This window comes from Haemaphysalis longicornis, unplaced genomic scaffold (assembly GCF_048455015.1).
Source record: "Haemaphysalis longicornis isolate Haplotype H1 unplaced genomic scaffold, Haemaphysalis longicornis Haplotype H1 scaffold_3, whole genome shotgun sequence".
Taxonomy (NCBI): domain Eukaryota; kingdom Metazoa; phylum Arthropoda; class Arachnida; order Ixodida; family Ixodidae; genus Haemaphysalis; species Haemaphysalis longicornis.
The window spans coordinates 220263271-220282444 of NW_027526335.1; the positions used below are offsets into that span (position 1 = coordinate 220263271).

The following is a 19174-nucleotide window of genomic DNA, read 5'->3' on the forward strand; positions in this document are numbered from 1 at the left end:
TTTTGAGATTATTCCCGATCAAATTCAGCGGTGAAACTTTTCGAGTAGGTGCTTGAAGGTACAAAGACTTCAAAAATGTGTTTTTCCTAAAATGCGTATTTTCGCGATTTTGGACCATTCTAAGACCCGCGTCCCCCCTTAAGTTGTTAGCAGCCCACAGCACCTTTCGAGGACATGGCAAAATAGTAACCACAGGAACTGCGGCCTGCATTTTTGTGTAACTCGCTCTGCGTTGTGGCCCGCTCTACCGTCGGAGTTGGCCATGCTGCTGAGCGTCTGAGCAGTCGTGAAAGCTGCTGGTGAGGCCAGGCCAGATGTTTCAAGCTGGCCAGAGGGGACATGACCTGGTGCGGGAACAGGCTTTGCACCGGCTACACTGGGTGCAGTTGACTGCCCTCCAGGTTCCCTTTTCTTGGTCGCTTGTTGCTGGCCCAATGGACATTGTGGTGCGGTTACGAGCCCTCCGTGTGGCTCTCTCTCTCTGGCTGCATACAGGAACGGCCCTGCCCTGTCTGTCTTCCGGGAGAACGGCTACTACGGCTTCCCACCCAAGTCGCTGGCAGCACACGGGACCACGGTCCTGGTGAGTAGTGCATGGTGTCACTCGCTGCTAACCGGTGCACACTGTCGCGGCAGTCTACGCTGGAACTGACTCGTCAATGCAATGGCAACAGCCCACCGCGTCTTGTTTATCGTGCAGGACTTGGGGTGCAAGTTGCACTCGGATAGCCCCCCACACCTGGCTGCCACACATACAGCCGCACCTGGATATATCGAATTATTGTCTGTATTGAACAGTCTAACCATAGGAAGAATAGAATAAGAATAATGTTTATTGTGTGTTCATAAACAGCATACATAGGTGAATATACAGAAGGACGTCCCATGCACAACGCTGTAAGAAGACCTCCTTGGAAATCCTATGGAAAAGTATAGCACTGTTGTATGCATGTGTCGAACTCCCTGATTACGGGCACATTCGATATAGTGAACGCCACGCCACAAGTGCTCTCCCCCCCCAAGTGATGGGATAGGGTGATGACGACTTCTTGTCGTGGGCACTGCCACGCTCAGTGAGGAGGAGGCAGCGTCAGTGGGGTTGCCTCGCTTCGATAGCCTTCAGCAGCTGCTTGCACACTAACTAGCAGGGGGGGCAGCCGCATGGTAGCGAGAATGTGGGGAGTGACTGGGTGCGAAAGGCAATAAAGGAGGAGGGGAAGCCGACCGGTAGCACTGGGTTTCTGGCATTACCTGTCTATTTTCTTTCTGTGCTTCAGTGGTTACCAGTGGTTGCTGGCGCAGGGGGAAATATAAGGCGTGGGCAACGTCGTGCATCTTTGCTTTTTCCGTGCACACAACTCGAAGCTGTAGTAGCGAAAGCAACGGAAGAATTTGAATTTAGCAATAAAGGCGGACATCATTTGATGGGTGCAGGCCAGTTGCAGGGGTATTCGAAATTCTTCAGAGCGTTTTCAAGCGCGATACTGGGCTTCAAACCTGACCTAAAGGCGAAGGCAGTGCAGCTACAGTTCGGCCATTGCCATTCCGGAGCGTGTCGTGTGTAAAGCAGCTTCACTGCACGGCTGCAGATGAGGGTTGGGCAGACACCGAAGGCGCTGAGTGCCTCGAGAGGGAGTTTGGAGAGCTGTCAGCATTCCCGTGCACCATCCCGAATGACACAACGGCACACGAGTTCATTAGTGCTGACGACGATGTGCACTGTGGCAGACATCTCTCATGCTGGAGAAGCGCACCTTACTAGTTGCCGTGATGACTGCAGCCGAGCTTGTGTCGCTGTTCAGATTCGCCACTACTGTGGCAGAGTGTGCAACGCTGGATTTTCTCATTTGGACGGCGTTAGTCAGCTTGAAGGCCGTCTGGTGAACTTTATGGCGCAGAAGAAGAAACACGCGAAGCTTACAGACATTTTTCGTTTTAAACAAACTTCAGTGGTCATTGCTCTGTGGTTCGCATTTTTCATGTTTTTAGAAACAAATTGGTAAGCTACTGCTTGTCACAATCTCGGAAAGCTGTGTGGAGTTATGAGACAATCTTTAGATAGTGATATTTTATATTTTGATATACAGTGAAACCTTGTTAAACTGTACCTGACGGGGACGCAAAAAAAGTATGTACTAACCGACACCACGGTTTATTCGAATACATTTGGTCGAAGGGAAACTGAGTTGGGGATTCATTCGTGTTAAAGGGGCACTGACACAAAAATTTTGCATCTTGGTTTTTTTGTTGCGATAAGTAGCTAATGACCTACTTATCACGTGTGGAAACCTCATTTCCTTCAGTGTGCGACGGTTGTTTAATTAGAGACATTTTTAATGCGGCCAGTCGCAGTTTCGGTTTCAGTAGGTGCCACGAAACACGAGATATTGTGTAAACAAAGCTGACCACGCGATTGGCGGAGGGATATCACAGAACTGAGCTGCCGTAGCACTGTTGAATTTGCGTTGCCGGCAGTTTCTGCGAATGCCCCCCCGTACTGATCTCGTGAGCCGCTTAATTAAAAAGCGACCATGGACATGATGCAGGCGCTGTGAGTGCAAATTGTTGCCGTGGCTAGAGAACAACGCATGATGCTTGAGACAGTGGATGGGGTGACGCGCGTTGGGAGCAGCCGGCCGGTCTGCCTACAGGTCCGCCTACAGATGTGTTCGGCTTAATTCGATTGCTGCACTCGTAAGCGATGCATATGACAATTCTTAAGGCAACCTGCCATCACATAATTAACTCCTTTCTCGTATGTGCTGCCTTGTTTGGGATTTGAGTCCCATTTTGTGCAGCGGTAACAAGCTATCACTCGAGCTACCTGCGCCATTTCGTGGCCGGGGGCCACCGCCTGCGCAGCGACCGTGCGGCTCGCTCAGTGCACTTTTCGTGTCCCCGGTGTGTTTTCGCGTACAGTGTAATTAAAAGCAATAAAAACAGAGTGCCTGGAATCGCTGTAGAACTTAGGTCGCAGCCAGCTGCCCGATGAGCCAATGAAGTCTCAGTGCCTCCGCTGCCAACGATCGGATTGTTTGTTGCTCAAGAGCAGAAGCTCCGACGTCCGATTGGAGCGGTGAGCCAGCGAAAAATGCCAGCAGTGCAAAAGCGGCCAACACAAAATCGTGACGTGTTTGGATGTTGCTTATTTACTCCGCATCCAGGGAGTGTCGATTGCGCAAGGTCCTCCGCTGGCTGCTCGGTTGTGTTTCGCACAATTTAAAACTGATTTTAAGTTCTAGGCTGTGTTCGCCGCTGATATTTTGCAGATGATGTAAGTGTGTTCACACCAATCTTTCTCCGAAGTGATCTCGCCTTCAAAATTTTGTCAGTACCCCTTTAACTACGCATAAAAAGAAACTGGCTTATGCGGGTACAGCTTAACGAGGTTGCACTGTATATCGAAGTATTGCGGGATCCCCTTGGAGTTCAGTATATCCGGGTTCGACTGTACAACATTGATTGGTTGTGGTGTTTAACACACTGAAGCTACTCCTGGGCAGTGAGATGGGCTGTAGTGGAGGGCTACGAAATAGTTTTGGCCAAGTGGGGGTGTGTCACGTGTGCTGACATCTCGACACATGAGCGTTTTTGCTTTTTGCCCGTATCTGCCGTAGGTTAAGGTAGGAGAGTGGCAGAAACCCTCTGGGAGGCTTCTTATCAAAACCTCTCAAATAAGAACTCCCGTCTTCCTGGGGTGCTGTGTTATTTGGGGGACCTGAGCCCTGAGGTGAGCTCGTTTGCTAAATATGCGCGACGGGAGAATTTCGTGACAAGGAGGCAGCAAGCATGGCACTGCTGAAGAGAGCCCACACGGCCTTCGTTGTCATGTTAACTTGATTCTAACACACACCTTCTTCCTCGGAAGATACCTGCTGAGGTTGCCTGCGCACTAGAATTGGGCACCAGCCAAAGCAGTGTCGGAGGTTGCTTATCACTACATCAAAGCAGGGCAACCATATTCGCTTGTTCCCAGCAAAGCATCGAAGATTGTGCAGCCAGCAGCAACACCAAAAAAAAGAAGCCAGCCCATTTTTGCCTCTTTGGCAAGAACATTGGAACCTGCTGCATGCATGCACATGAGAAAGGTTTGTGGTCTTACATGCAAGGCGCAGAAGTTGGGGGCACCTGAGGCTCTGCGGGGCCTCACGAGTGCTTGTTGTGCCAAAAAATTTTAAGGAGCACTGGCCGATACCAAGCAGCCCGTTTTACTGGAGGGGGGACGAGTGCCGTCTTGTGCAGTTGTGATAAGTGAACTTCTTGCGCCCGTAAACGGCTTGCCCTGTGGAGAAAACTTTTGCGTTCTTTGTTTTCAATGTTAGGTTGTATTAAATACGGTGAGCTGTGCTCATTGGGCAGTGGGCTCGCAGTGTGCTTCCACCAAGAAACAGTGACCCCCCCGAGCAGTGTCCAATGGTCAATGGTCAATGCCTGTGCAGAGCGTGGCGGTGTCCCCCTGGACCAACGCGGTGGCCTCGTGCGATGCCTCGGGGGAGGTGGGGGCCATTGTGCTGCCCTGCCTCTCGCAGAGCCTGGACCTCATGAAGCACCACAACCACGCGCGCCTGGTGCGTCCCTTTTTCCTCCTTCCCCCCATTGCATCCTCTCGCACCTGATGGGGCGTGCCCTCTGGCGTGCACCATTCGAGAAAATGGAGGGGGAAACACTGCAGTGGAACCCTGGTAATACGACTTTCAAGGAACCGCAGGAAAGTGTCGGATGACCGGGGTAAGGGGTCAATTGCTGGCCTTAGTAGGCCTTAGCCCACGAAAGGTGGGCTAAGAACTCATTAACTCTTTCGGGACCGCTCCATAGGCTATCGATCACATATGATCGATGGTTTCGCAAGCCTGCAGAATACAAATTTTCGCTTGATGGAACGCCTAGCGACATCTAGGAGATAGTTTGAAAACTGGAGTTTTCTCTTTTGTGAAGTTTCTTTTTTTATCGCCAGGCGGCAACACATCAGATATTTTATTCTGACGGGCAGTGGCTTCGAATGTAAACAAACATGGCGTCATACTCGCGCGAGCGCGATAAGAAATCCGCTTCGTCTCATCTCGCATATCTTCGCCTTCTACTGTTGATTTTAACGATGAGAGTGGCAGTGAAAAGTCGAAATGCGGCTTTAGAGATTGGATTTCAGCTCGAGTGAGGATTCGGGTGTCGATCAGCTTGGAACATCAAATCGCGCTCAAAGGTGGGTGTTGGTTTCGGTTTCAATTGGCTCTGGAGTAGCTTTGTGCGCTCGAAATATGTTCTGGCTGGTTTATATTTATTCGCTAGGGTGTTAACTACCTATGGTGATGACCTCCTGCCACCAGCGCAGAAACGGATCAAATTTTCGCCGAGACAAGAGCCAGGCGTGTACCTGGGCAACGACGTAGCCATGGCCCTAGTGCCAAAGAGATCACACACAAAACAAAAAACCAGCTACACCCAGCCACATCAAACTTTCGCGCTGAAGAAACAAAGCATTGTGTTAGATTTTGTATATACTGAAATAATTTTATTCTTTTCTAATATTTTTATATTTACACTTTTTTCTCTTTTTCTGTGTTTTTTTTTTACGAAGTTCTTACTTGCAGATTTTTTCATGGTTCTATCGTCAGTGTTTAAGTAAAACTTAGTATTGTATGTCAAAGAACATATAATTAGCTGCATTTTGGTATATGCTAAGGCACATTGGTGCCTTTGCTTTATGTAATAAAAAATTTGTACCGAGACCTCCCTTTTTCATCACTTTTTCCGGTGGTCCCGAAAGAGTTAAAACTAGGGGTGTGCGAATATTCGAAACTTCGAATATTCGATTCGAATTTTTTGGTATTCGATTCGATTCGAACGACACTTTTATGGTTCGAAATATTCGAACCACCCAAAACTAAAAAAAAAAAAAAAAAAAAAATTCAGAGCGTGTTTCAGCAGCAAAGTCGCGGAGCATATACACGGCGAACGGTACGTGCTTTCGAAGACTGTATCGGTGTTGTTGTTTTCTGCTCGCGAAAACGCTCTGCGCACGCCCAACGCGTGCTGACACCGCCGGGAAACCACCCCCACGCTGCGCGCAGCGCGGCCGGCGGCGTCAACATGGCGTCGGCTGCAGCCGCGAAGTACGCGAAGTGGTGCGGGCGCTCGAGCGACCGTTTCTAACCGCTCTTTAAAATGCGGCTCAAGGGAGACACGAAGTTGCTTGTGTGGTAAAGGAGCTGATAATGCATGCGAAAACGGTACTATAAAACATCATCCGCGCCGCTAGGAAGCGCCCGTAAAATATTTGCCGGGGTGCTAAGCCTAACCATCTCCGGCGGAGCCAAGCCGGCTGTCTCGATCTCATCGTAAGTAGTCAGGCTCCTCCATTCTGCCACGCGCGTCGTGCGTCATTTTCTGACCGAGGTAGGTGCTACCGCGGGTGCGAAATCGTCGATGCGGGCGTGAAAATACAGCACTCGCAGAGCCGAAGCGAGCGAATCGCGTGCAAAAACGCACCATGCGGTTCACGCTTGACTGTTGCGGTGTGTAGCGAGGCACAGCGAGTGAGGAGACGAGCGCGAAGCTTTACCGCTTTACGTGCTCCAGAAAGGACTGCTTTGCCACATGGGGGTTAAAAAAAGCAGAAAAAATCACGAATTTCTTCACGCGAAAGTAAGAAGAAATAAACGAAAACTTTTTTTCAACGCTCAATTTTTTGGTCTGTGTTGGTTCATACGAATTTCGGATGATACAAATATTTTTCGCGGTCCCGCAAGATTAGTATCATCGAGATTTTACTGTATCAGCGCGCGGCAATGTGCACGGGCTCGGGCATGCCAGCCACTAGTGTGTCAAGTGAGCGGCTGCTTTCGGTATCTGGTGGAGTCGTGACGAGCAGGAGGTTGTCACTGCTCCCCGAACATGTCGAGCAGTTAACCTTTCTCCATGTTAACATTAAAGTGAGTGCAGACCTTAACCTGTTGAGTGCAATGGTATTGTGTAATTTATAATTTTACTTTGTATGATTTGTTGTGCAATAAAGTAGTTTTTGTGTCTCTAGATGGTGAAAACTTTAATTTTACAAAAAACAATAAGTATTTGTATTAGAAAAATATTCGAAAAATATTCGATTCGATTCGAACTTTGTTTTTATTATTCGAATTCGCTTCGAAATTAAAAAATTGATATTCGCACACCCCTAGTTAAAACAACTTTCAAGGAACCACACAAAAGCGTTGTATTACCAGGGTGTCGGATGATCGGGGTACGCAGTCTCGCGTGACATGTGGGCCAAAAACTTTTTTCAACCACTATATTTAACGCGTTCTCATGTAATTTGCGAGCGTCTAGCTAAAATCCCAAGTTTCTTTTTTAAGAAAAAAAACGCCTATTTTGCGCCGCCCTCAGCTCTACAGCATCCGTGCTAGCCCGCCAGCCCTGTGCCTCGTGCGCATGAGGTAAGGCCGATGTGGTCGAGCAAATTGAGAGGGCCGAGTGAAATGAATGGCAGTGCCAGGTGGCGCTGGCAAAAAGGCGGGAAACGAAGGAGTGGAGCAACATTGTGGCTTTGAAAGACACTGATAGCAGAGAGCCGGGAGAGGAGGAGAGGGAGCTCGTGAAAGGGAGAAACTTGGATATAGCAGGCGAGGAAAGTGGGTGTTCCGTCATCGCCATGGGGTTGCATCATATGCGTTTTCGCTTTCTTATGCTGGATGGGAGCTTCAAATTTCGGGTCTGCCGCAAATGTGAACCTGAGCACCTGGGTTTTCACTTCTCAAGGCTGGCACGTTCTACTGCCGCCGCGTGGGGCCGTTGAAGGTAGTTTCCCACCCACCAGTACCCACCTGCTTTCCTGCGGACCTTTGCACATCAAGCAGCGTCAAACCGGGGTTACAATAAAGAAAGGTCGGGACAAGGTGGCAAATCGGTGTAAAAGATGAGAAAAACGCCCATGCATTCCAGCCAGAGTGTGTCGTAAGAAGCGGACCAGTGCGCATGAGTGTTGTAGTGTTATCGGGATTTTTGATGCATTGGTTCTATGGGGAGTGGGTCGTCGTAAGACCGCGGGATGTACCATCGGGGTTCAACTGTACAAGTGACCATTACAGGGGACGCGGAGATGGCATTGTGACGGTTAAGTGAAGGCACCTATTTAACCTTTATCCAGTCAGTATTTTTCTGCAAACTTATTTTGAATGCCTTTAAAGGGACACTGAAGTGATATGTAAACATTGCGGGATTACTAGCGCAAATTGTAGTCCGGAGTCCCCAGGCCATGTTTTGACCACTCTGGGTGCGTTTACGCGATTTTATTTAGTAGAAAAATTAATTCGAAAATGCTGTCCTCCTCTCTTTACGCTTGCTCATTTTCTGTGCCGTTTTCGTGTGACGTCGGGAGGAGCCGAGCTCGCAATTGGCTGCGCTACTGCACGGCTCCCCGGCCTTCAGACAGAGTCAGTCGGCCCAGCGTTTCGTCCGCCGGCCACCGACGGGTCGTCGCAATTCGTTCGCTCAGTTGAAACGAAGCCAGGACACGTTTGTGAGTGGAAGAATGTGCCTTTCTTTACTTGGTTAGTTTGTACACTGTATCTAGCTCCAAGTCAAGGTCGCTTCACACAAGCGCTGCACAAGCGCACATGCGACGCTTCGCTGACTGGTACGCCAGTAGGAAAATATAAGGCCCCTTGAAGGCGGGAGAAGAGTCAGCGAAGTCAATATAGGCACTAAGGAAATAAAATCAACTGATATTTTTACCGTACAGCGTAAAACTAGAGTGCGGGAAGCACTTTTTTGCGCTGGGCGAACAAGCACAGCGGTCAGCAGCACGACTACGCATCTGCGAACGTTTTTCCGTCTAAGAAATGCAATTGCTAGACGTGATATATTGTGGAAACTTGGGGGATGCTTACTGCACGAGTGCAAAACAACATATAGTCACCTAAGCTGCTTGAAATGCCGAAACTAAATAAAAGTGTAAACTGGTTATACAATATATACCTTATATTACCAAGCTCAACAGAGCCCGCCCCGTGGCCGAGTGGGCTGGAGCGCTAGGTATGTCATCGCGACCGCTTTGCAAGTCGCGAGTTCGAATCCCCGCGGGTCCGTGCTTTCTTCTTTCATAAGTTAACTTTTTCGTTTTCCGCCGATGTTTTCTATACCGAGTTCACCTTTTTTTGGGCCGCAACGTTCATTGCTCCACGAACTAGTTCACAGAACGCGCGCAGGCTGGCACTGGCGCGCTAGCGAGTTCTCGTTGGCATGCTGTTGCCATAAGCACCGACTGATTGTGGGCAGTGGGCACAGGCAAGAATGAACAGACCCTTGGCCTGTTGCGAACACGCTTTTTACGATACAGGCATGCGTGAGGCAAGCTACAAATATGGGGGAAAAGCGCATGGCATTTGAGCGTCTGCGGGGACGCGGAGGGCGTTCATGCACTGCGTAGGCCTCGGCTAGTGAATGCTACGATTCCAAGCCGTCCTTGGAGGCTTATCTTACGCATTTTACAGCCGACAACATGGCAGAAGCGCAGTAAGATGATTACTGAGATATTGAGAATGCCCATCCAACAACGCCATCAGTTGTGTTTTACAGAACCGAAACCGAAACCGAAACTTGTTTGATTGCTAACCTTGGGCATCGTCCAATCACGGTGCCCCCTCCTCCCAACGTCACAGCTTAGTTGGTGCGGCCGCCGCAAACCGCGCATAGTAGTTTTTCTTCTTTCGCGCTGTGTAAAATATTTACCGATTTGTCAAGCGGATAAACGATGAAAAGTGGGCTAATTTGAGCCAGTCTACGCAGTGCAAGCAAAAACGGGAGCTTGACAAATTCACTTCAGTGTCCCTTTAAAGGGACCCTGCAACACTTGCCATCGACTACTAGTAATGTATTTTGGGATAAAGTCTATTGTCCCAGAAATCTCCTCCCGCAAGAATTATGAAAATCCGTTCACAATTAACGAAACTACGCGCGATGAGAAATCGCGCATAATCGTTCCCTCTCAACTCGACCGCGGGCAACGCGACGAAAGCTGCGCGCTCTCTCCCGGAGAGGGGGGCGGCTCGCGGCGTTCTCTTCGGCGGCCTTCGATATATCACATGCCGGGTAGTTTTCTCCTTTTCTCCGCAACGCGGAAGGGCCTATTTCCGGTCTGGTGCCACAAAAAAGCAGGCATGGGTGCCTGCTCGCAAGTGCGCGCTCGGGCTCGTAGGGCGTTTTTGAAGCAATAAATGTTTGTAGTCGAGTGGTCCCGTTGAAAGAGAAGTATTGAGCTCATCACTCAAACTCCGCGCGCACTCAAAACACAAAAGAAACGGCAAAACTGTGCCTACAGGTTCAGGCATAGAAGAGGTTCGTACACAGCGATGACGACGACGGACATGGGAGAATCTACCCGCGAAGTTGACCAGTGACAGCCGATCGGGCAGCCATGGCCTATGTGACGTCCCTCAGGCCATGCATAATGAGGACAACTGAAGAGAGAGCGGTTTGTTTTTCCGCGTCTTTCACATCGATTTGCGCGCTCACCGCTTCACGTGCACGTGTAATATTTGGCTCAGGTATTCCTGGCAGTGTAATCTAAACGTTGCGCAGGTTTACTTGCACTGCTCAAAGAGTGTTGCAGGGTCCCTTTAAGGATTCGTGTTGTCAACATGCATGGCCAAATCACAGGAAAAAAAATTCGCAGTGGCTTAGCTCGTGTATGCCAGGGTATACGTAGCGTGAGCGAAGGTTCAGCTGGTTATTCTTAGGTTTCCGGGTTGTCTAGGATTAGCTGATTATGCTTACTGATTTCCAATACAATTCAGTCCAATCCAATCCAATCCAGTCCAGTACAGTCCAGTCCAGTCACTGCTCCTCACGCATGCGCAGCACGGCTCTTCAGGAGCCACGCGAAACGGCTATCAAGCGGCTCCTGCACAGCGTCAGACTTGGCTACTGCGCAACGGAGGCGCACAGCCGGGCACGTGCCAGCGCCAGTGCGTCTGCCGCGGCTACAACGTCACTCCTCTGGAATGTGCAGACCGGCGAATGTGCCGACCCAATTCTCTACACACCCGCACTCCAATTGGATTGGATTTTGATCCAACCCAAGCCAATCCAATCTGATCCAAACCAATCCAATGCTTCTCGCGCATGCGCAGAACGGCCCACGCAAAACTGCTCAACCTCGACCAGTGTAGCTTACGCTACAAAAGAAAAGCTCCAATGTTCACAATTCAGCATCTCGTATTTCCCGTCACGGATTGCACTGGCACAGCTCAGACTTCCGTTTTCTCAACGTGTGGGTTGGCAATCCATTGTACGAATTTCAAGTGGACAAATTCCGACGGAACAAGGACGAGCGCTAACTTCTGACTGAAATTTTATTTGCAAAACGACATACTAATGCAATGGTGCTAACAAAAACACAAAATATAAACCAGAGTATGTGCGCAGTGTAGGAAAGCAGAGTATTGCCTTCTCATTTCCAGCCCCCCCTTCCTTTCTCTTCCCATTGATGGTTGCTCACAAACACAGGAGAAGTGGCAAACAGAAGCTGGGGAAATAAATTAAGTGATGCAACTTTTGCAGAAGTTACCATTAGGCTGTATTCCAACTTCATTTTTTCGTTTGTGGCACCACTCACATGCTTGCTGTCATCGTTGGAGTGTGTGAGATACTTAGCTGAGCTGCTCAGAAGTGGAGTGCATGAGCTTGGTGTGGGAATTCACAGTGCTTCCACCCCAAGTGTGAACGGCTGTGCATGTGGCTGCAACCATGGCACAAGCGTGACAGAAACCATGTTTTCATCTGCCTGTATTTCTGTTCCCATCTCCAGTTTTGCGCTTCACAAATGTTTTGGGAAGTTTGCCGATTGTGTGCTGCTTGCAGTCTGCTGGCACAGTGCAGCTTTCCTTATGAGGTGTGGCTTGTGGCGCGAACATGCTAGTCACAGTATGCGTGTTATTGGCAAAGTGGTGTCACTCCCGTTTCCGTCTATGCGAGGCTAGCTTTATGTGAAGCGTGGCTCGTAGAAGCGTGTGCAAAGCATGCTCATTTCGCACGAAAAGGCACAGTTAGGTGGAAGGCTGTTGGGTGACGGTGGTTGGATGTTGGGCGCGGTTGATCACGAATGATCAGCGCACAGAAAAACCAGGCACAACAGACGGGACAGCGGTGGGCTCTCAACTAATTTACTTTCCGTAGAAACGCAACTTGTGTTCGCTTTTTCAGTCACCAGTGTTGCATGAAATAACGACAAAATGACTACTATCACTGGTGTGTCTGTGCAGGCGTAATGTATCTATTGGCGTGGCACGGTCGGTCGTATGTGAGAGTGCACAGCTCCTTGTGTGTGCGTGTGCAGCCCCTGTACCGCACCCTGCTGGTGGCCCTGAACGAGGACGAAGAGGACGGGCAGCGGCAGCCGGCGGGCAAGAAGCGCCCCCTGGCCAGGCCCGGGCCCCCCCAGCACGGGGGCCACGCAGTTGCCAACCGGGACTTCGGCCTCTGCTTCGAGGACGTGCCCCTGGTGGGTGCTGCTGCTGCTGCTGCTGGCTGCGGCCCTGGCGCTCCTCTTGTGTGCTCTCTCTCTCTCCATCCCTCCCTCCCTCCCTCCCTCCCTCCCTCCCTCCCTCCCTCCCTCCCCTCCGTCGTAGTCACCCCACGCGGGCACGACTGCTCACTGCCGACACGAAGGTTCCTGGACAACAGGATTCAGGGCCTTCGCTAGGAGCTTATGGTGGCCACTTTCTCTGGCCTTTAGTAGCGACCATGTCTAGTAGGCGCGCAGGAAAGAGGGGACTAGTCCGCTCCTTGGGGAAGCTTCTCGCTCTTAGTATTGGAAGTAGGGCTGGTTCCTTTCCTCTTATAGATGCCTGCTGCCCGTATGGGGGGTGAGTAGTTGGTACAAAAAGAACGTCCGCCGAAACTTGGGTTACCTCGTGTAAGTCCCAAAGGCCTTTCCTTTGGAGATAAGTGATTCAGTTGCAGTCCAAGGTACAGCTTACCATGTCTGTCGGACAAGATCACCGGTATCCGAAACCGAGAACAGGCGAGGAGGAGCGTCTCCCTGATGTGCTCTTTGAGGGGCTGGTTTCGGAACAGGTCTGGAGAGAAAGTGTTGTCACTCTGTCTTCGATGGTCGGAGCTCAGCTTCTATGGTGTGGGGTCCGCCATATTCTAATTGGCTGTGGCTGATGCCCATCCTGAGTAATCAGGCCTTTTTTAGGAGTCGGACATCAAAGGATTAGAACAACAATCTTGCTGTCCCCATTTCTATTCACCAATTTCCCTACCTTTTCATCTAAACCCCTCCTGCTGCTTTCCCAGGGGAGTCTCGCTGGGCCCGCTGTCCTGGCTGTGGTGTCGCTAAGTAGCTCTTTCCTTCTTTCATTTATTTCCATTTTGGTGGTCAAAAACATCTTTTGCCCCCTGGGCAATTTTTTTATTTTATAATGGGGTTAGTGGTGGGGGCAGAGGCAGTTAATTTAGGTTTTTGCTTCGCCTCAACCTAATTTCTGTCTTCTGTGTGTGTGTGTGTGTGTGTGCATGCGTGCAACAGAGAGAGAGTGAGGGAGTGAGTGATTGCACAGGGCTGTTGTAAGTTTGCCATTGCTGTTCCGGTATGTCAGTGTCCAGACTGGCCTGTCATGCTCCCGCATTGAACCTTTACTGAGCATATAGCTTAGTGCGTGTGCTCAAGCTAGTTGGTACGGCGTGATCAACACCTTTAGGTGCGAAAAAATGTACACCAAGGTCGTGAAGGACGACGTTCTTGTCCTTCACGTCCTTCGTCTTAATTTTGTCCCTGCCTAAAGGTGTTGATTTTGCAGAGCACGACCTTAAAGAGCGGGGTCTGCTAAATGCGACATGGTCAACACCGCCCATGGTGTGCACCTCAGCCCTTCGTTGCCTGGAGGAAGAACTGCAAATGCGTGCAGGTTTTGACTTCTGCTTGGCTTCGTCCCCGTGTAGTTTTCTCCTCCGTTTGCCTCTGTCGGGTCCCGTGATTCAGCGCCTCAGAGCCCCCAGGCGCAGAGCAGCCAGCCACTGCAGGGGGCCTTCTTCCCCTGGCCAGCTCAGGGTAATTAATCTCGGGGTTGGGGGAAAGGCAGGCAGCCTAGCAACTCCTCACAGGAGGACTGCCCAGAGCGGGAAGGAGCCCCCTCGTGCCCTTGCGTCACGCGTGTGTGTGCCCTCTCTCTCTCTCTTCCAGCCGCGGGACGGGCCGGTGCCCCAGCAGGCCCTGGAGCGGGTGGTCAACTTCAAGGGCATGCTGTCACGCACCAGCAACCAGTACCGGCTCGCCTCCCTCAACACGGTCAGCCTCCTGTCCTCTTCCCTCTCCCCTTCCCTCCTCCTCTCTTTGGTCAGCGTCGAGACGTTGCAGGGAAAAAAAGAATGAAAGCCTCCGGACAAACTGATCTCCTCGAGCAGTTAAACTGGCCGAGTGAGTTACCATGTGGGAACTCGAGTACAGTTAAACATCGCTCATTATAGCCAATATCTTGTTGCAGCCGTAGCGAGCATTTACTGTACTTACCCAAAACAGATAGTGGGCAAAATAGCATCTCGGCACTTCGCAGTACAACACAACAAAACAAGCGCTTGGTGGAGATTTTAACCAAAAGCCCGCACCTACCTTATTGCAGTTTGAAATACAAAAACAGACTTAGCTGCAAAGAAGTCTGTAACTGGACGTTAGGGTTGCCACCTTCTCCCGAAAAAAAACTGGCGTTGGAAAAAAAAGAACGCCATGTTCTTTTTACATGCAATGCCATTTATTGCAGCTTTTTCCTAGAGAGACATCACCATAATGTTTGTACTAAATGTGACTGAGTGACTCCAAAAGTTACTCCATTTTTGCCGCCCTCATGTGAATTCCAGAAGCGGCGCACACGTCCACCGCATCTAGTGCCTCCGATAGCAATACTACTTGCTTTCCCGTTCATCAACTGATTCATCGATGCTGATCTTTCGAGAACACTTTCATCGAGAACACTTTCTCGATGTAGGTTCTGGGCAGATGTCAGGAGCCACCTGAAATGGCATCAAATCTGCGGGCTTGTGCGGGCTGATGATGCCTTTGGGAATCCTGAGGAGTGCAACGAAGTGTTGCCGAAGCGAGGAACGAGTTGCCAGATCAACGGTCGTTGAGTTTGTGAGTGTTATTGATGGTGTCGCAACCACGGGAGAGTTTGGAAGACTGCATTGCCGACATGTACCGAGCGAAAGTGAAAGCAGGTGCAATGAGGAAAGCAGCGGCGATCCTTTGTTCGAAACCTCCAAAGTGATTGGTGCGTCCGCACTAGTCCGGCGCTTCTTCGCAAATGTGAAAGGTTGGCGCCTCAGCTGCTCCGACCCTTTAGACAGTGTGGAGAAGTGCATAGTCTCGGGCGGCGCAATTGCTCGAGCAGAAGATACACATCTATTTTGCGCGAAAGTAGGGCAGTTTCATCAATACGGGGTTTTTATATAAATGCTATGTGCTTTTACAACGTCCAGTTCCAGCTTGCTTTTATCGAGTTAACCGCAATATTGAACTGATAGGTGTTTTTGTCTTTTTGAGTTTGATTTTTTGACTGTAGTACACACGGTATATACCTGAGCTGTGTTTTCTAGGGTAGCGGGAGTCTGCTGCCTTCACGTAGTGTGCCTGTCCATGTGCAGGTGTGCTGGAGCCCCAACCTTGGAGCGGCCAACTGGCTGCTCTCGGCCGGACAGGCGGGCGTGGCCCGGCTTTCCTGGCTGGGCGTGCTGTCCAAGCGGCTCCTCAGCAAGGGGAACTCGTGACCACCGGGCCTGCTCTGCCCTACAGGGACGTTTCCATGTGCTGCACTTGTGGAGTGACACTCGTTCAGTTCAGCATGGTGCCAACAACTGCCAGAACGCACACCGAACTGCTGGCTGGACTGGGGAAGCCCGTGCTGTGTCCTCGAGTGTGAATCATCGTCCGGCATCTAGTCTTGCCAGGGACCCTTTTCTGTTTTTTTTTTATTCTGTTCCCTTTTGTACTCACGTCTTCTTTCGCACAAGTATTGACAAGGCCACAGCCTTCCTGGGAGAAAAAGAAGGAGGCACAGCTGCTGCTGCAAGAGTCGCACATCGTGTCTGTGTAGCACCAATCGTGGGACTTGCACAGCATGCCCTGCACTTTCTTTCGTTCTGCGTGCTTAGAAAAAAAAACACAGAGAAGCGGCATCAATGCAAAAAAGGAGGGTGGAAATTAACTTTTGTTCTTCCCAGCACCTTCAGCGTCGGGTGCCTTAATAATGGAGCAACAAATTTAAAGTAGCAACCTTCTGAAAAGTTTGCAATGTTTGTCGAAATAGCCCTTTTGTGTTCCATTCTTGTGTCTGTCGTGGATACGCATGTTTTGTTGGCACCACTCTGTTCACTGCAACCATAAAGTTCTCCAAAAGAAAAGAAACTGAGGCTCTTTGCTTGTGTATTTTCGACTGCTAAGCACCACGCTTGTTGCATTCAGCAAAGCTGTGGCTGCTGAAACGCTAATGCGTCTCGTACTTCAGCCATCTTTGTGATGTGGCCACATTGTAAGCCAATATGGCTGCGATTGACGCAGCATCGCAAGCATTGAAAGCAACTAACTGGGAACTGCCAGAAAATTTAAAATTATTGGTGCCACCAATGATTGAAGACTGATTGAGCAAGCCAGTGGAACAAGCAGCTGTCGTCGTTTGCACTGGTATCCAAAGCACCTTCTAAGGGCTCCGATTTCCTTGCACATTTTTTCTCGACAACGAATGATCTACCGCTTACCGATTGAGTCAGCAGGCAGGCTGCTAGCTGCAAGGGCCAGGGAACCCTAGCATTCACGGCATAGCCTCTGCTGATTAAATAAGCACTTGCACATCTAACTGTGCTTTTTTTTTATATTTAAGAAATGCAGGAGGGGTGTTTTTGTTGCAGAGGATGAACAAGGTCTTACTATTGCTTCTATGCTTCCAAAATAGCAGCGGAACATTTTACTATGCAGCACATTATGTTGGTGTTTTCAGTGTGCAGCACTTTCACGCCCAGTGCAGGGATTCCGTGGCGACGAAGGTGAAGGTGGCGGTGTCCGCATAACTGAGCAAGCAAACGAGTCGCCCCAGGCAGAAAGAAAATGGTGGAGCAGCGTCTGGCGAAAGTGTGAGGGGGAGGGTGGCGTGCGCTGCTCTCACTACCTCCCCTTAACACTTTCGCCAGATGCTGCCCCTCCGTTTGTGGCTCACCCGAACCACGTGACATATGCGCGGGAGGTTCAAACACAATTGGCAACAACATGCTTGGCAGCAGCGAAGCGCTGCGAGATAACGGCCAAGTAGTTCGTGCTGCCATGCGTTCGCTGATCACGCAATCTCTTCCTGAGATGCAGCAGATATGCGCCGTGACCGAGAAGACTGCAGTTAAGCGGGATTCACACGGCGGAGAAACCCTCTCTTTTTGGCCTGCGGGACCCGCTCACGTGACCAGTTTTAGGCTCCGCCCCTCGGTGGGGATAGTCCGCAGAGGCTCCGCGAAAGGAAATGCCTCCGCATGTTTTCGCTCGACGGCGGTGGCCCTCGGCGGGAATAGAACCTGTTCCTCGGCGCTGTCATCTGCTAGTCACTCCGCGTAGCTCCGCACATGTGGATGCGCCGCCAGGCCGGCTAATCCGGTCACGTGCTGTTGACGTCACATATCCGTCCGCCTCTGTGAGAGGGTTTCTCCTTCGTGTGAATCCCGCTTTAGCACTGCGGAGTAATTTCCCGTTAGGAAGTGTTGTAATCGTCATGTGATTCTTTGACTACCAGTGTCTCTCTACATTATTGCAAAGGGAGAAATCGGCTTACCATTGTATATTGCAGCCGCGGTTTCCAGTGTTGTGTTGTAGTGCACACACATATACACCCGCCTGATTTTTTTTGTTTTGTTGTTTTGTTTTTTCCTCGCTCTGTCGGGAAATGGTACGGTGCCCTGGTGGTCTTCGCAATTTCCTGCTGGCTGCGGCTACTTTTGGTTCAGGTTGTTGAGACCAAGCCTACACATGTCTGTGAGCAAAGAAAAATTGGCGCTGTTGGTGTGACACAGCCTCCCATATGGAAGCACTGTGTTCGGGCCAAGAGCATTTTCGAGCGCTGTGGTCGTGCTGAAAACGTTCTGTCCAGTCCAAAATGTCGCCTGGGCTTCTGAAGCACTGTATGACACTGGGTGGCATTATTCCAGTCGGGATGTTGTATTTTGACTGCAAGCGGTGTGACCAACAATGCCTGGGCACCGAAACCGTTTGGTCATGGTCACATGCTGAGAGGCTGAATGGTACCACGAGGTATTCATGGTACATGCATGGTACTCAAGGGAACAGTGTGAAGAAGGAATAAAGTGCCCCTGTTTCAGCTAGGCTGGCAGTTCCTTTTGGCCAAACACTGATGCAGTGTTCATGCATGGAGGGGGATAAATGGGCTCGGGGGCCTATCGGTGCAACCTCCAGTGAAAACCAGATGATGGGCAAGTGGGTGTGGTTCCATTGAAAAGGGAGCATAAAAGAACACAAGCAAAGGGGGAACTAAACAGGATAAGCACTTACTATCAATTAATTTTTATTGAATCGGCACAAGAACTTTTCTTTTCAAGACAGTGTTGAGTAGATGGCTCTGCTTAGATGTGGCTCGGATGTGGACGTGGATATTGAGTAGATGTGGGTCTGCTTAAATGTGGCTGTAGATGTGGCTCGGCAGATACATACGAAGGATTTTTCACCGGTGTAATTGAAAATGCACGCAGCCTGTTGGTTTCTGCACAGCCCCCACCCCCCAAAAAAAAATTTGCAATGCAGTGGAAGCGTGTGCAGTGTTGATGTTTTTGTGTTGTCATTTTAGTAGCCATCAATTGGTACTAAGCACTCGTCCTGTGCAGTTCTTCTGTTCTTTTGTGCTTCTTTTTCAATGCATCTCCAGTGAAACGCACCATGCACCCAGGGCTAGAACTTGAATGCGTGGTGCAGGGGTGGAACAGCTGCGCCAATTGCGCCATTGAGCACCAAAGTTGTTTCCATGCGCCTAACCACCCCTGCTCTGCACCAAACTCGACCACAGCCATCCTACACCGCAGCGCCTGAATTGACCAGCGAGGTTTGATGCCTCACGCTTGAAACTTGGCTGAAACGTTGTTTTCTCTTTCATCACGGCCGTTATGGTTTCGGTTTCATCAATGCTATCAGCGACTATGGAAT

At 50.2% G+C, this 19174-nt stretch overlaps 1 protein-coding gene across 4 annotated transcripts in view; it reads left to right on the forward strand.

Moving 5' to 3' along the window:
- LOC144175988 (uncharacterized) overlaps positions 1-18360 on the forward strand; it is a 127816-nt gene extending 109456 nt beyond the window's left edge. For 3 of the 4 annotated variants that reach the window (XM_077705063.1, XM_077705064.1, XM_077705065.1), the window contains 5 exons: positions 496-583; positions 4440-4568; positions 12326-12490; positions 14177-14281; positions 15631-15897. In XM_077705063.1, coding sequence (XP_077561189.1) covers positions 496-583; positions 4440-4568; positions 12326-12490; positions 14177-14281; positions 15631-15753 — 610 coding nt within the window. In that variant the 3' untranslated portion in view covers positions 15754-15897. Of the gene's footprint in view, positions 1-495; positions 584-4439; positions 4569-12325; positions 12491-14176; positions 14282-15630 lie in introns of all 4 variants that reach the window. The other variant, XM_077705066.1, reaches the window with a different exon arrangement.
- Positions 18361-19174: the final 814 nt, after the last annotated feature.